At 44.0% G+C, this 16,308-nt stretch overlaps 1 protein-coding gene across 1 annotated transcript in view; it reads left to right on the forward strand.

Moving 5' to 3' along the window:
- Positions 1-780: 780 nt before the first annotated feature.
- DNAL1 (dynein axonemal light chain 1) overlaps positions 781-16,308 on the forward strand; it is a 39,683-nt gene continuing 24,155 nt past the window's right edge. Inside the window, exons 1-5 of the mRNA XM_088471335.1 lie at positions 781-864; positions 3,666-3,704; positions 4,234-4,343; positions 7,721-7,776; positions 10,107-10,162. Of these exons, the coding sequence (XP_088327461.1) occupies positions 862-864; positions 3,666-3,704; positions 4,234-4,343; positions 7,721-7,776; positions 10,107-10,162 (264 nt within the window). The 5' untranslated portion in view covers positions 781-861. The remainder of the gene's footprint in view (positions 865-3,665; positions 3,705-4,233; positions 4,344-7,720; positions 7,777-10,106; positions 10,163-16,308) is intronic.

The following is a 16,308-nucleotide window of genomic DNA, read 5'->3' on the forward strand; positions in this document are numbered from 1 at the left end:
AACCTTCCCCTCCCACAGCCCCTAGTGCCTAACCTTAATCCTCCCTCTATGTCCACATGGACGGTAGGGAATGACATTGGACAGTAGCTGATGTTAGGGTCCTCTCTGTGAAGGGCATCTAGACACTACCTTAATCCTCCCCCTAACCTCCGCAATCTGTCGGGATGCGCTGTTGGTATTGTGGCCATCGGCATCCTGTGGGGAAGCTCACTACATCCCCTCTCTCTATATTTTTTGGTAACTATGGAGCATTTCACCCATAAAGATGTGCCAATATTTCTGAAATTTGCTCCGCAGGGCACTCTAGTGCCCCAAGTGTTAAAGATATCCATGCTTGAGCACAGGTGAATTCATTCATACTTCAGTCATTTTGATTTAGGATATTAAGCATGGATATCCTTAAAACCTGAACTTTTAGGGTTCCTTAAAGGACAAAATTGGGAAACTGCCATGCAGTTCAGCCATGTACATTTGAACACCTATGTATTGTAATACACGTTGCTTCTTATTACAAGTCATAAGTCAAGAGTCCAGTTATCATTACATGGTTCATCTAAGAACCCTTGAGACTATTTAAATAATAAAAATACATAAAATATGAATAAAACAATCAATTTGAATAAGTCTGCTTTCACTGTCTATCCCCTGAGCTACAGTATGTTAACGTGCCTCGGTTACTAATAGCAACAACGCCAACACCATTTCTATCCAGCTGGCCTTTGTTTTGGCTGACTCTTTCCGGTGTCTATGGTTCCCTACTCTATGGTTATTTCCGGTCGGCGTCCTTTACAGGAGAAAGCGCATGCGCCGTGAGCTCAGCCGTCTCCTAGCAACCAGGAGAGCGACCGTAGCAACCGAAACATGGTAAGTGCCGGTGATCGCGGCGCTGCTGGGTCCCTGTCGGTAAAAAGGCCGGTGTGGGGAGAGAGGGGCATAGGGGGGCAGAGGCCTGCTTCATAGCGCAGGCAGTGCCGGGGACAGGCTCTGGGAGTGGAGGCTGTAAACAACAGAGTGTTGGCACCTCTTACCATATTAAGCCTGGCTCCCAGCGCAGTGCTGCCCATTCTGTGTGATTGTGCCAGGGCACAGAGTACGGCTCAGGAGAGCAACTAAAATACCATGTACTTGAACATATTGCTTGTATGGGTCTGTGGGGAAAGTCTTTCTATATGCTGCATCTGACATTACTAGGGAATATCATTAGATGACACTTACTGGCAGACTGTTTGATATCTATATTCAAATAAAGGAAATAAAATTATATTTGTCACCAAGGAGTGCACTTTGGGGACAATTCAATGTCAGGGGATGCCTGTGATGTTGTGTTAAAATCTTAGTAACGGCATACCGCAAGCCTTAATGTCGTCACGAAATTTTGCCCCGTTTATTCCCCCCCCCCCCCCCCCTGGAGGGATAGACAGAAATACGCAATCTCGGGGCCACCGTAAAGGCATACCCTCCAACTATACCATTTTTGCCGGTACAGTACCGTTTTCTAATGGTCTGTACCGGCAAACGGGGCTGTACCGGGTTGGTACACTCACCAGATTTGTTAAGCAGCGCTGCTGGGACACAGGACTCCCGCAGCGCTGCTGAGTGACAGCCGACCTCCGTGCTTCTCTGCCCTGACCGCCAGCGCCGGTATACAGAACATGCAGTATATTACTGCATGTTCCAAACTAGCCAGCGTCCGATGCCTCCAGCCCCCATGGACACTCCCCTTTACTGATTACCACGCCCCTTTATCTGCGGTCATGCCCCCCCATGTACCGGGTTCTTACTAGGAAATGTTGGAGGGTCTGTAAAGGTGCCCACACACATGCCAATTTTTTATATATATATATATATATATATATACACGATTTGCCCGATTTCTATGAATCGTGATAACAAATCGTTTTTAAATATGGCCAAATCGTGAGTTTCTACTCACAATGCGCGTCCCTGCTGGTCGTACATCGCATCTTCAGATCTGCCGTGCTGTAGGGCAGATTTGCCAATCTGGCGCACAATGCACTGGATGTACGATAGATCTGAAGTCAGATTGGACATTTTTTACTCCAAATCGTGACCACGACTGCCGGGGAGTTGCCTGGGGAGAGTTCAGGGGAAATCATGCCTCAGGTCAGATCGTGAGCACATCGCTGTGTGTGTAGGCATCTTAAGTGTGGCGCTAGATAGGCAACGTCTCCCTTAGGATGAATTGTTAGTACCAGTGACGTGCGGTGAGGTCAATGGCTGGGGAAGCACACGTATAAAAACAGTGTTTATATCAAAACAGGGAGTATGATAGGGGAGGGAGCTCTGCCTCCCCTGACTGCATGTCTCTGAGTAGCACCCACTTTTAAAGCAATTGACTCAATATGAATGAAAGGCTGAGTCTGTATACCTAGCACAGCAGAACTCTGAGCGGAGAAAAGCCTCTACATCGTAGCACTTCATATATAGATTCAGAGACTCAGTCGCACACAGTGCAGTCTCCTGGGGCCTCCTAGTCACATCACATTGCGACCTAAGACTCGTTTTCATGTAAAGAAGACGACTGGTGCTAGCAGGGTGGTACGGCACATGACTCACTGAGAGGGGCTGTTTGCTACGACTGAAGCAATGATGTATGAAGACATCTGTCTTATTGAATATGTTGAATATTGAGACTTATTGAATATGTTGAAGTAGGTGGAAAGAAGTACATGGTTATGGTAATAAGTTTAAACTCAGTTTTCCAAAGGGAATATTAGATGATTTATACGAAAAATGTATGTATAATAGCAGCCAATGGCTAGAACATCACACATGGTAGTTTTAATCTGAGATTGCACTGCAATATAGAAAACATCAAAGATATTCACACTACAGGGGCTCGAAGACACACCGTTCCCTAACCAGTGGCCGGTAGGTGACTTTCAGTTCTGGGGCAAACTTTGTGTGTGGTTTATATTGCCAATGAAATATATGGAAAATTGTTATGTTAAGAGCTGTAATTAAATACAATACCTAACAGTCCCATATGACACATATTCATAACGGGTACTAATCCAGTGACCTTTGTGCAACACAGAGAATATTCTAGTGACCTCTATACAATGAGGAGAATATTCTGGTAACTTCTATTCAATTTGGAGAACATTCTAATAACCTATAGAAAGCTTTATACAATACTCTAGTGACCGCTGTACAACACTCTATATAACATTATAGTAACCTCTGTACAATACAGGGAACATTCTGGTGAACTTTCTACAATACAGATAGCATTGTAGTGACCTCTGTATAATATAGTGAACATTCTCTACATTGAACTGTATACAGTACAGAGAATATTCTAGTGACTGCTATACAACGCAGAGAAAAGAACATTCTAGTAATATATTCAGCTTGCAGAGAGCATTCCATTAACCGATATACAATAAAGGACATTCTAGTAACCAATTTACCATCGTCTCTATAATACAGAGACCATTCTAGTGTCCTTTTATACAATAAACATTTTATTGTGACCTCTGTAAAATACAGAGAACCTTATAATTACCACTAAACAATACAGGGAACATTCTAGTGACCTCTGTACAATGCAGAAAGCATTCTGGTAATATTGTTACTGTACAGTGAGCATTCCAGTAACTAATATACAACTTTTTCTCTTTTTTTATTTTTTTTTTATTTAGGCAAAATCAACAACTATTAAAGATGCATTAGCCAAATGGGTAAGTTTCAATTCCACTTTAAAAATAAAATCAAACTATTTTATATGCACTTTATACATGGTGATTATAGGACGAATGGATGTTGTTCTGTCTGGAAACTATTCATAGACAAAATTGAATACTCACTTGGCATTAAAAATATATAGCCTACAATATTGATGAATGTGTTATTATACTGTAACATCGCTATATACGGTTCTGCTTTATTGACTATATTTACGTGCAGTGCTTTTTATTGATTCTTAATTTTTTTATGGTGATAGTTTTAGTCATTACGTTATTGGAAGGGATGTGTTTAATGTCCCGCGATACCGCTTTGTGTTCCACTGAGATTTGTATGGAACGCGGAAGTGAGTGGTTCCCAAGCAGATGAGCACGTTTACTTCTCAGGTTTGGGGAGTTAGGGTAATTGTATCTAGTATATATGGTGTTCTCTTGGACCTATAGCTAACATGAATAAACCCAATGTAAAATTTCGCAAATGTCCTAGTACAGATTTTACCACATCTGTCTGTTACCCTCTGTTTAGGAAGAAAAGTCTGGACAGAAAGCAGCTGAAGCTAAAGAAGTGAAGCTGTATGCCCAGATCCCACCCATTGAAAAGATGGATGCATCTCTGTCCACATTGGTAAACTGCGAGTAAGCAGTCCAAACCCAGTACATTTCTGTCATCTGGTTCATCTAACTACTTTCTGCTCATACTCTGGTTATGCCGAATAAGGACAATGAGGTCATGTACGAATAAGAGCAAGGAACCCAGAATTCATTATCATGTTAACAAATGTAGTCTTTCTTTTCACCACTTTAATATGGGTGTAGGGGGAGATGTGAGTGGGACAAATAGAAGCTGCAGTCTCAAAGATAGCGGCTTCTTATTGGTCTGCATAGTCACACAGACCCCAGCTATTAGCCAATCCTCGAGGTCTTGAGGAAATTGGCTGCATAGAGATGCAATCTGTGAGCGGGGTCCTGGTCAGGGTGATTGGTTGTTTTTTTTTCGTCACCCTACCTGGAAACGCTGCTTTACGGTTACTACATCTTTCTATGGTTTTTTTCTCTTCCCTCGTTTGCTTGGAAAATTAATTGATATGAATTTTCAGCTTCCTTTATTATCAGTAAATCTGAAGTTCATTATTTTGTTCGGCAAGATGCAATGGATTCTAGTATTCATTTTAGCACCCTGCACCTGTCATAACCCGTGCAGTTCCTCTTTCCTGCATTGGGTGTCGCTCTTTACTCTGGTGCTTCTAACACACTCTGGTCCGTGTTTCAGTAGTTTGTTGCATCAACTGAGTGCTAGAAGCACCAGAGCAGAGAGAGTGACACCTCAAGCAGAAAAGAGGAGCTGCATGGGTTGTCACAGGTGCAGGGTGCTTGAATAAAATCTAGATCCTTTAAAAATTAATTGTTGTATCTATGTACAAAACACATTGATTTCTGAGAGATCTGTGACAAACACTGACTGACCCCTTTGTTTTCCAAGGAATGTAGCCATCATGTCGGCAATTACAATGCTGACAGTCAAAAGGTCGACACCATAACGTAGAATGTCAATGTTAAAATGTCGGCAATAGAAATTTTAGGGTTAGGCTTAAAATTAGGTGTCAACATTGTGTACATTTGGAAACTTCGTATTGCACTTGTTGACATTATGGTGTCTATATGATGACTGTCGACATTGTACTTTGTGACAATACATACAGAAACAGTTTCCCGATGGGGAGTATAGTGACATAAGAACATTCCTTTTGAAGTTAGTATGCTCCATACTACTCACCATTCTATTTCCTGAAGCATGTCCCTAAGTATATTGACACAGAATGCTTTTTGCATACTTGTATAGCAACCGAAGGAGCTGGGCTTTTACCTGAATGCTGGTAGCATAGCATATATCAATGCTAATGTTGCAGGCACCCAGTTTTCACACTGACTGATACATGCCGACTTGAGTAGTATATAAAAGCCATGTTCCTATGACTGAGATACGCTGCTGCACAAAGCACTTAAAGTTCCCGGTTTAGGGGTCTGTTTGTTCGTTTGGGCTAATCTCTTGAACCACTGGACAGATATTGATGGGGTTTTCACTTTTCTACACAGCATTGGTTGAGAAAGGTTTAGGTGACAAAAGGGAGCCGAGCAGTGACTATTTTCTGAAGCAAGTGACAGAGAAAAACTATTGTGCTGTGTGAGTGACTGACTGCTGTTGCAGGGGCGAGGGCTGCACTCTAATTGGCTCTCTGAGACAGTGAGAGCCATTCAGAGATAGCAATGTACCCTGTTGCTTAACAGCAGCCTAGAGAGTAGAGGAAGTCGGGGACAGAACAGGGGTCACGTCTAAGGCAGACAGAGAGTGAGAGACAGTCTCCAACGAACCCATGAAGATGCCCTGATGCAGACACAGTAGCCAGGGGAGGCGCAGGCCCCCATTAGTGACGCCACCGGCTGGGCACGCCCCCAATATGGACGTCGGCGGGGCCGCCTGGCCCCCAACTGATATCTGCAGGGCCGCGCCCCCTTCACCGACCGGCTGCACCTGCTTTTCTGGCGCGCGTGCATCCTGGCCACCTCAAATCCTGGTGGGAACACTAAGTGTAGTCAACATATTGATGATGATAATAGTAGAATCTTAACATGTACATCAATTTAGTACCATTGGAAATACGTGGTACACAGCTATTTTTAGAACACTTTGTTACTATACTTTTTATACTGTTTTATTTTTACTCCAATGCCTTTCAATTTCCCCTTTTCGTTACATATTGATATGGCATTTGATACAAGAAATTGAATTAAGGGGTGCACTCTACTTTCAAAGATTTGTACCAGACATACAACAAGAGATAAGCTGAGAGCTGTGCCTTAAATGTGATTGTACCTACACAGCATTTAGGATGTTGTATGGAATAATGACAAAAATAAAACAAATTGGTCTAGCACAGTGGTTCCCAAACTGTGCACTGCGGCACCCTGGGGTACCTCCGCACACTTGCAGGGGTGCCACAGTTTGGTGGTCCAGCACCAAATCAAATTCTTTATGGTCAATGTAATGTAAATACTGTATCTGGACAAACAGAAGCGCAAACTTGTCCCCATCACATAACAGTCTAATGCTGGGCTTACACTCTACAATTATCTGTCGGATATCTGTCAAATCTGTCTGGTGGGAAGGAAAGTCTGGTCCGTTTTCTAGTGTTTGGGAGCAAATTTCTATTGTCATTTGCTCCCATACATTACCAGGTTTTCATTCCAACCAGTAAGATTGGACAGATATTTGACAGATAATTGCATAGTGTATGCCCAGCATTAGGATGACTGGGGAGCACAATTTACTTCACTTTACTACTTTTCTGAATTACTCAATAACAACCGTTTGGCTTAGGGGTGCGTGAAAACAATTCTGATACTCTACGGCGCCGTGATTCAAAAAAGTTTGGGAACCTCTGGTCTAGCAGATACAATTATCTGATGGTTTCTTTATTAATTGTTTGATAATAGTTTAGAATTTTCATCAAAATCCTTGTGAAATAAATAAATCCATTAAATTCTTCCAAATAGTAAAAACTTTCTTAAGTAAAGAAATCAATTACTTGCTTCCAACTAGTATAGTGTCTGTAATTGTCACTGAGAAAAACGGATTGCAGCCCTCAGTCCAGGCATGGTGGGTCGAGACATCTAAATTTCACTTTCAACTTGAAAGCTTGTAAAACTTTATGGCGATCGATCAAGAGTTTTGTAAACGCTGCCATTACTGTCCAGGTTTTAAGGACTTTTTATCGCCACCCACGCATCAATTGATTAGGTGACTTAATTAGTACCTCAGTCAATTTGATGTAACCGTCTAGTCTCTAGACTCAAGCATGGATTGCCTTAAAACCTGGACTGTAATGGCCGGAGTTTGGGAATCTTTTGATTAAGCATTTACTGTAACATAAATTGTACAACAAGTATAGATATGATACCACCTATAAATTGTTTACCTGTGTCTTAAACATCTATTTATTTTTTTATTTTCTTAGGAAGTTGTCCCTTTCCACCAACTTCATTGAAAAAATAGCCAACTTGAATGGATTGAGTAAGTGCAACATTTCCTGCCCATCTGTCCTGAATGATTGTTAGCACCTAGACTGATTCAAAGCACACCCTGATTCATATCACAGCTGTGACCTAAAACATACAAAGGTGCGGGGAGCAATAATGTTTGTCAGACATCTAGACTACTTTGAGAATAATGGGGTCACCTCTTAAGTAGTCAAGCTAAACAACATACTATGTACTATGGTAATGTCTATGCTCCAGTCCTAACCAAAGCCATCACTTATTCTTTAACAAATTAAATGAGCTAATCTAATTTGCAGTATTAAGTAATCTCTCATACAGGTCCAACCCTATGGGCCACTAAGTCTGACAAATCAGACTTCTAAAAATCCAAGGAGCCTATTTATCAAGCCCATTGTTCATAAACTTATGCAGAAACAGCAGTTCCTGAATAATTGTATGTATTCCCGCTGTGTACTAACAGCCTAATGAAATCTCCTGCAAAAGGCTAATAAGCACTGCAGACCATTATTACCAATGGGGACTGCGGTCTGAGTTTGGCCCCTTAGGTTTACATCATACTCGGATGGCATAAACCATGTGGCGGCAAACTCGCAGAAAAGGGATCTTACAATTCTTCTGCCACAGCCTCTGTCCGTCTTCGAAAACTGACATTGTACGATTCCTCCGATATGTCGGGGGTGTAATTCAGAGGGACAGCGGTTATCGCTACTGCTGTTCCTGTGAGTTAACCTTAGTCTGTAGCGGGGCAGTACCGCGATTATTAATACATAGGCCTCTAAGTTTCTCCAGAACCTCATGAAATCCCACTTCAATAAATTTCTGAACAAACATGGCAGTTAGGAGTTAATTGGTTGGTGCTCTAGCTTTCTCCACTTTATCTCTCTTCACAGCTTCGTACATCTCCCCCTTATGTTTCTACCGCCTCTGAAGCTGGGAGTCCTATAGGAAAGCTTTTGCAATCACTTGCAAATTTAGTGGGTCAAGCAGATTATTTTGTGCATCTATTTTAAAAATGATCATGGTGACACAAACAGTGCCCATCATAACAATGGAGGTACTAGACATGACCTTTCAATCTCTTGTTTAAGTAGAAAAGCTCTATGGTGTTGCAAAGTATAGTGGCTGCCGTCACAATTTTGGGAGGTCATATAGAGCCTGATTCAGAGTCGCATGCAATGCCGTCGTTATCCGCAAGTTCAGCATTTTTTTTGGGTGGGAGGGATCTGTACTACAGCATATGCGCAATAATCCCTAAAAACTATTACGAGGCATGCATTACACATGTACGCACAAAGGTGCTATTGCCATTAATGTTCCTTCTAGGATGTGGAGGGGGCTTGTCAAAGTCGGGCATTGCTGTGCGCGTCCGAAAAATGGGTGTGGTCACTAAAAAGGGGGCATGTCCCTGAAACGTGCCACCTTTTCATCACTGTAGTGGGTGTGCCCAGCACTCACGGAAATGCTGTGGGCTGCCCCCCAAGCTCTCCTTGCAATGTGAATACGTGTGTCCCCCCCCCCCCCCCCTTCCACGGGACATGCTGTTTCAACGGATACTTCAAACTTGGCAGCGAGCGACGCTGAAACAGCCTAGTGGGAACAGTACGATTAAGGTGCACGGTATCAGAAATGTCATGGGCGTTCCTGGGCAGTGATTGGGAGATAACGGAACAGATGCACGGAGATTGCTTGTCTTATGAGCATGTTATGGGGGTGTCACAGAGGTGTTTGTGTACATCAATGCTCAATTGTGCACATTGGAGGCCATACTCAGACGGAAAGTCTGTACCTGCTATAGGGCTGGTACATGTTTAGATGGTGCGACCAGTGGTGGCGTCTAAAGACGGTCAAAGTGGGCATCTCAGTTTTTGCACATTCATATGCACCTGGTCTACGGCCACCTCTGAATCAGGCCCATACTATTGTGTGATCTTACACTCTGCTATATACATAACCTAAGCAATGTTTTGTGTGTAACGTAAGCCATGCAGAAGAAGAATCCAGGTATTCTGAGAGTGCATTCTTGTTTAAATGATATTGTAATCTATTGTTAATGGATTGTCTGTACCTCAGAAGGTTTTGATGGTAATGTGTAATGTGGGCGCTGCCAATATTCAGCCTAGGATTTAGTGATGTCACTAGTAAGCTGAATGTGATGTCACTAGTAAGCTGAATATTGCTACGGTTTGAAATTTGCATAGCCATCTTTGTACGTAAATCACTTATTTTAATACAGCAATACATTTGTGAGATCTTTTCCTTTTAATATAATACGGTTTTTTTTCTTTAAGAGCATCAATATTAAACACAAAAAAGACAGTCGCCATAAAATAATTTCTCTTCCAGAAAATCTCCGAATATTGTCGTTAGGAAGGAATAACATAAAGAATTTAAATGGATTGGTAAGTCTTCTTTTATTTTCCTTCCTTCCCTGAAATGTCTAATTGCTGTAGAGGTGCCAACCTTATTAAACCATAGCAATTACCTGGCTTTATAAGGGGCATAGGGTTGCCATGGTCACAGCCCCAAGTTCCAGGCACTTTTTTTTTTTTTTATAACTGCAAACATATGCTCCATTTGTTATTCAGTAAATGGCATGTTCTGTTGTTGGCGATGCCAGTTTTTAAACTGAGGCTAATGCCATTAGTAAACCATTACCATACCATTTGCAATTGGTGAAATTTTTAAGACCTCAATTTGAAAAGAAAACCCATGGTATATATTTGCTTTGATCCCACTGGATCTTGGAATATTAGGGATTCCCTCTTACTGTCACTAACCGTCTGTTACTGGCTCTACCCACTGCACAGTGGGCAGGTAACTCGCTGCCACCCCCAAGCTCCTATACAGGCTCTTGGAACCGCTTACTTCCACCCAGGCTCCTACCATAGGTACCCTGAAATGCCTACTTCTGGGTATGTGTGGGCACGCTGATGCAACACCTCCTGGTGTTGACTAATTCCCACTGGTCCCTCACCATGGATCTCTGCCGAGTAGCTGGCAAAAAGGACTTTAGCTTGGAGGCACTGGGCTCAATCCAGAATAGCCAGAGAACAGAACAGCATTTGCGCTATTCTGTTGGTAACAGGATACAGATGTAGTCGTCTTAAAGGCAAAATGTTTATTGCCCCATGTCTTGAAAAAGACACTTCCCCTTGCAGATGCTTGTGGTATCACAGCATACAGAAGTACAATCCTTAATGTACAGAAGGATACACTCCTCATTACAGAGCCACATCAGGCCCTTACATCGTCAATGCACAATACAGCGGGTTGTAACCCTGCCCCTCTAGGTCTACAATACAAATCTGACAACTGGTTCTCAAAATTTCACAGGAACTGGTAATTTGCATTTATTGTTTGAAATATCAACCACACAGAATCAAAGTATCTATGTAGTTTAAGTAGCAATAGAATTAGCATTCAACTTCCTCATATGTACAGGAAATCATTGAAAACAACAAACTGTTTTCCCCCAAAAGCACACAGACACACACGAGACCCCCTTGTGTGCTTTTCAAAGAAAGTGTTATAAAACAGGATTTTGGTACTTACCGATAAATCCCTTTCTCCGATTCCACAGGGGACACTGGAGTTCAAGACAGTGGGGTATAGACGGTGGTAGAGCAGAGCCTGGCTCTTTAAATAATTTAGAAGTGTGACTGGCTCCTCCCCCTCTATGCCCCATCAGCCCCAGTTTAAGAACTGAGCCCGAGAGGAGACGGAGGACAACAGGAAATAAAAAAAAAAAAAACGAGGAAAAGGAGAAGACCACAGAACGGAACAAGACCGACTGAAGTAGAACAGAGGAACCCACTGCAGGGAACCCTGCAGTCACACAACTATAGAAACCAAACAAAACGGCAGGTACGCAGCGCTGGGCGGGCGTCCAGTGTCCCCTGTGGAATCGGAGAAAGGGATTTATCGGTAAGTACCAAAATCCTGTTTTCTCCTTCATCCACTAGGGGACACTGGAGTTCAAGACAGTGGGGACGTCCCAAAGCCAACCTCCCGGGTGGGAGCGCGGAGAACTTGCTGATCCCTTGGCCAAGCCGAAACAGGGACCGCCAAGAACCTGAGGCCCAGCGGAAGCTGAGGAACAAGTGTCGTAGCACAGGAGACAAACACTACTCCTCACTAAACAGTCACAGAAAATTCCACAACTTACAGTGCAAGTCAAAAGGAACAGAACAGCTGTTGAGAGAACAAACACAGGTGGGAAACGTCAGAATCTGTAATCTCAGCTGAAATAGACCAAACCGGACTGTTGGTGGCAGAGAGCCCCAACAAGAATCTATAGGAGAAGGGCAGTAAACGAGCACAAACTCGAGAACCTTACTAGAGTCTAAACAGGCAGCTGCAGCAGCCGCAGACAGCAGAATCCCAGCACTGCTGGACATAATCGTATATATAAAAGTATAACAATACCAAACTACAGATAGAGCTGATCCTGTCCACAGACTCCCAACAAGAGTATGCAGGGAGGCAAAAGACAAGACTGAACAGTCGCCCCGAACCATCCTTGAGGTCCAACTACAACAAAGTTGTTAACCAGTGGAAGGGCTAGACCATAGAAGTCTCCAACGAGTGGAGATCCCACTGGGCGTGAGACCGAGGCGAAAGAGAGAGAGAGAGAGAGAGAGAGAGAGAGGATTGAGACTACAATACCTTTCAGAGGGTCAGACGGAAGTACAACCCATTTTGAAAATAGGGATAAAACAGGAGCTGAAATGCTGCCGTTAAAAGGGAATAACAGACAACTTCCAACATGATGTAAGTGCGTAGTCAGTACCAACTGCTGGCCCGAACACAGTATGAAAACAACCAGGAATCTAACAGTAAAACAGCACGAATGCAACAGCCACCCAGGGAGAGCTATCAATATAGGGAAGCATCCCATACAACAAGGCCAGAGCATTAGGACAACCATGTGAGTGTGATAAAAATATCAACAGATACTGAACAGGAACCCAACCAGGTCCCCTGCGCGGATCACTGTTATGTAAAGATGTGCAATAGCCTATAGGTGTGCTTCGGTCCAGAACCTTAACAGGTCCTAGTAGAATAGTGTCGCCAATCCAGTGTTGTAATTATGCACCACCCACACTCCAGGAAAACTCTAAAGTGTAGAGCCAACTGATTAAAAGAGCGGATGGCTGCTAGGACAGCAGCTAGGGTGCGTAAGGGAGAATAAAGCTATGTATGTCAGGTTGCATGAATTAGGAGCATCATCCGAGGCATTAGTAAGCTCTTACCTTTGAGCGACCAGAATCCCTCTGGACGCTATGTAGAATGTCACTGACCTTTACCATCACACAGCAACCCACCACATTAGGTATAGAGAGTAGCTTCAGTGGGCTAAGACCAATTGCTCTACAGCACAGACTTCAGTCTGGAGATGTGCAGTAGAAAACACTGTGGAAACTAGCAAAATTTTAGTCGAGACAAGAAGGTCGTAGAACAGGACTCTATACCTGAGCCTGTTCCATTAGAGACGTGTATCTGTATAGCCGTGTTAGATTATACATACAACCCCAAAAACGGTCTGCTAGTTTAAGTATCCTTGCATAAATATTTCTATTGGTGAAGTGCGTCTTATGCCCACCAGTCTAATATAACTCAGGTCTGACCCTGCCTATATCGGCAAGTGGCCCTAGGCCTTCCAGATATGAATTGTACCTAAGGGCACTTTAGACCCATTTTATTGAGATATGCTACAATAATATGTAGTACCGGAATAGATACTGAGAAGAGTACCTGTACTTAGACATAGAACGAGTTGGTTATCCCAAGTAAAGAAGGGAGATATCAATAGTGATAACCCCAGTAGTTTAAACAAAACACAGGTTTTTGTTTCCCAATTATTAGGAAATATTCATACAAGAAATGGGCGTCTTACAAGTTTACTACCCAGTGCATCACTGTAATGATAATAGGTCCCCCGAAACGGGGTGCCGTAACAACTGGCAGGAATGGAACTAGAACTCCAGGAGGGTGGAAGTACATAACTTTATATACATGTGACATGTCTAGGATCCATACTAGAAGCAATGCCTTAGAGAATTGTGACTATCACCATGTAAGCTGCAGCACATGACTAGTTTATAGAGCCACCCTATAATATTAATATGTAGGGATATAGCCTACAGCTTCTGGTAATCCCAGGCGGCTTCCCTTGTGTGGATTATAGGTAAACCTAATGATTGTGGAAGTATAGGCATTCTACCCATATACACAAATATATATATGTATATGCACACACAACCCAATCCCCAGGGAGAGATAGTGTAAAGCGTAGTCATTATACAAACTACCGCATCAGGAGAGTCCAGCCTCCAAACGCAGCCTCTTTCTATCAATATGCTAGGTATTAGACATAAATTGATAAGAACAGATCCTACCGCTGCTCCTACGGTAAGGAAAGAAGCGATATCCACAAATGGATACGCTTACCTACATACAAATTTAGTAGGTGACGTAACATTTTAAAATTAGAACATGAGCAATAATTGAAGCCATGGAAGGAATTGAGCCCAAGGACAAAATCACTCCAGCATGTGTGTTATACAGCAGGGCTAGTATAAAACACAATATACATACATAGACTGCTCATGTGCCGCAGGTGGCCGTCATTCTGCTACGGCGTAGGGGCAGGATATTTTAGCAGTGTGCTGTCCCAGACTGGTTTCGATCCTGGGACCCTTCTGTTACTGGCGTACTCGCCTTTTCAGATGAGCCATCTTAACACCAGATGAACCCATTTTTTGAAGTGAGAATCAACAGGAAGACCCCATCGCTGTGAGGCAGCATCGCCAACAACCACACCAGCTGCGCGTCACTAACCTCTTCCTGTATGTGCTGCCAAAGGGAACACATGATATAAAAAGATGCACCTATGCATACCTTCTAAGGTAAGCACAGAAAACTGGGGAGAAAGGTTTTAAGACCAGCCTAAAATGGTATCCACAAATGCATGGGAAGCCAATGTGAGGCATAAGCCTGGGGATGGGACGCAAAAATGTGCTAACCCTGGGTGAAGGGTATGCTATGACCATAAGTTCTGGCAGCAGCACCATAACAGTGGAGCTAATACACCATGAGGCTATGATACATAACAGGCCCTTAGATTAATCTAGGCGCCCTATGTTACAGAACGAAGGGGAGCCTGACTGGGTAAACCAAGCGGCGCTGCAATTGGCAGGACTGCGTTTGTGCACCGGTCCTGGAAGAATGTCAGCACATCGCTTCTAGCCGTGATGCATAGGCTGAACAACTGGCCCCTTACAGAACCGCTTAACACGGTGTCATAGTGGAAAAGCGGGATAGGGCTAGTCTACCGCTAGCGACCAGCTATCCACTGTAGCTAGTACTAAACTCCTGTCATACAAGGACAGGCAACCCTTGCTGAAGCACTCGCAGTGTGGTAGGCGTAAGGGACGCGCGCTAAAGCACTTCCTGCTGCAGGTAGTGCCTGAGCTATACTGCTTGTGTGCAGCAATAACTACTGTCCTTAAAAGGGAAGCAGGGAACGCTGTTTGATCATGAATACCACGCTGTGTGTGCGCAAACTGCTACACTTCTCAGCATAGCGCTGCTAGCCCCCTTAATCGTATAAGCGGAGTAGTTGAAGGTCCGGTCAGTGCCGGGAATACGGGGAGCCATCAAGGCTCCTGACGCAACACTGCGCATAAACCAACGTTTCTCCTGCAAGACAGGAGAGGGGCTAACTCACGGGAGCACTGAAGTTGTGCTGCTGTGGTAGCAGCGTGACGTCATACAGCGCTGCATTGTATAACGTAAGGCTATTAGCTCTATGCTATGCAGTAGCTAACAGGGAAGCCTGCTCAGCCCAGCCAGGAGCTGCGGGACGCGGCATCTCCTCCTGATATTTAGATGAGGAGAGAAGCTGATAGCTAAGGCAGTGCTGCCAGCACAGGGAGAACATACAAACTCCACACAGAAAGGGCAGCGGCAGGATCCGAGCCTTGCGCTGGTACTATTAGCCTGTTACTATAGACTAGGGATAACAGGGAAGCCTGCTCTGAGGAGAGCTGCTAAATAGCTTGTGCTTCCTCCCTTGCGGCGTACATGCTATGCTGGTACCTGTAGTTCTTCTACTGTGGATGCTTCCATGTGCTGCAAAACAAGCTGTAGCATAGGGACACCTTGCTGTGTGTAATCTCTCCCTGATGGGACACACTTGTGCCTGCCTACCTCCTAAGCTGGAGATACCCTAGCCCGCCTGTTATAGTGCACACAGCCCAGTTGGAGTACACTTATCCGGAGAGTAAATCCAGAAGCCTTGCATAGCGGGTGCACAGGGTGGGAGGGTGAGCGGTGCAACGGGGACCTAAACGCTGCCATCGCGCCACTCCCTATAATCAGAGACCCGGACACTGACCACTGTAAGCCGTGGTGGGTCTCTCATAATAAACTCCTTGTCCAGGACTGGCCGGCTGCACAGGACAGGCAGCCTGATAGAGGAAATGGTAGGCGTCCGCATGCGGCAGGCGTTCAGCGCGCCTACCCCAGCGCTACACATGTACCT

This window comes from Taudactylus pleione, unplaced genomic scaffold (assembly GCF_031769625.1).
Source record: "Taudactylus pleione unplaced genomic scaffold, aTauple2 ptg000113l, whole genome shotgun sequence".
NCBI lineage: Eukaryota > Metazoa > Chordata > Amphibia > Anura > Myobatrachidae > Taudactylus > Taudactylus pleione.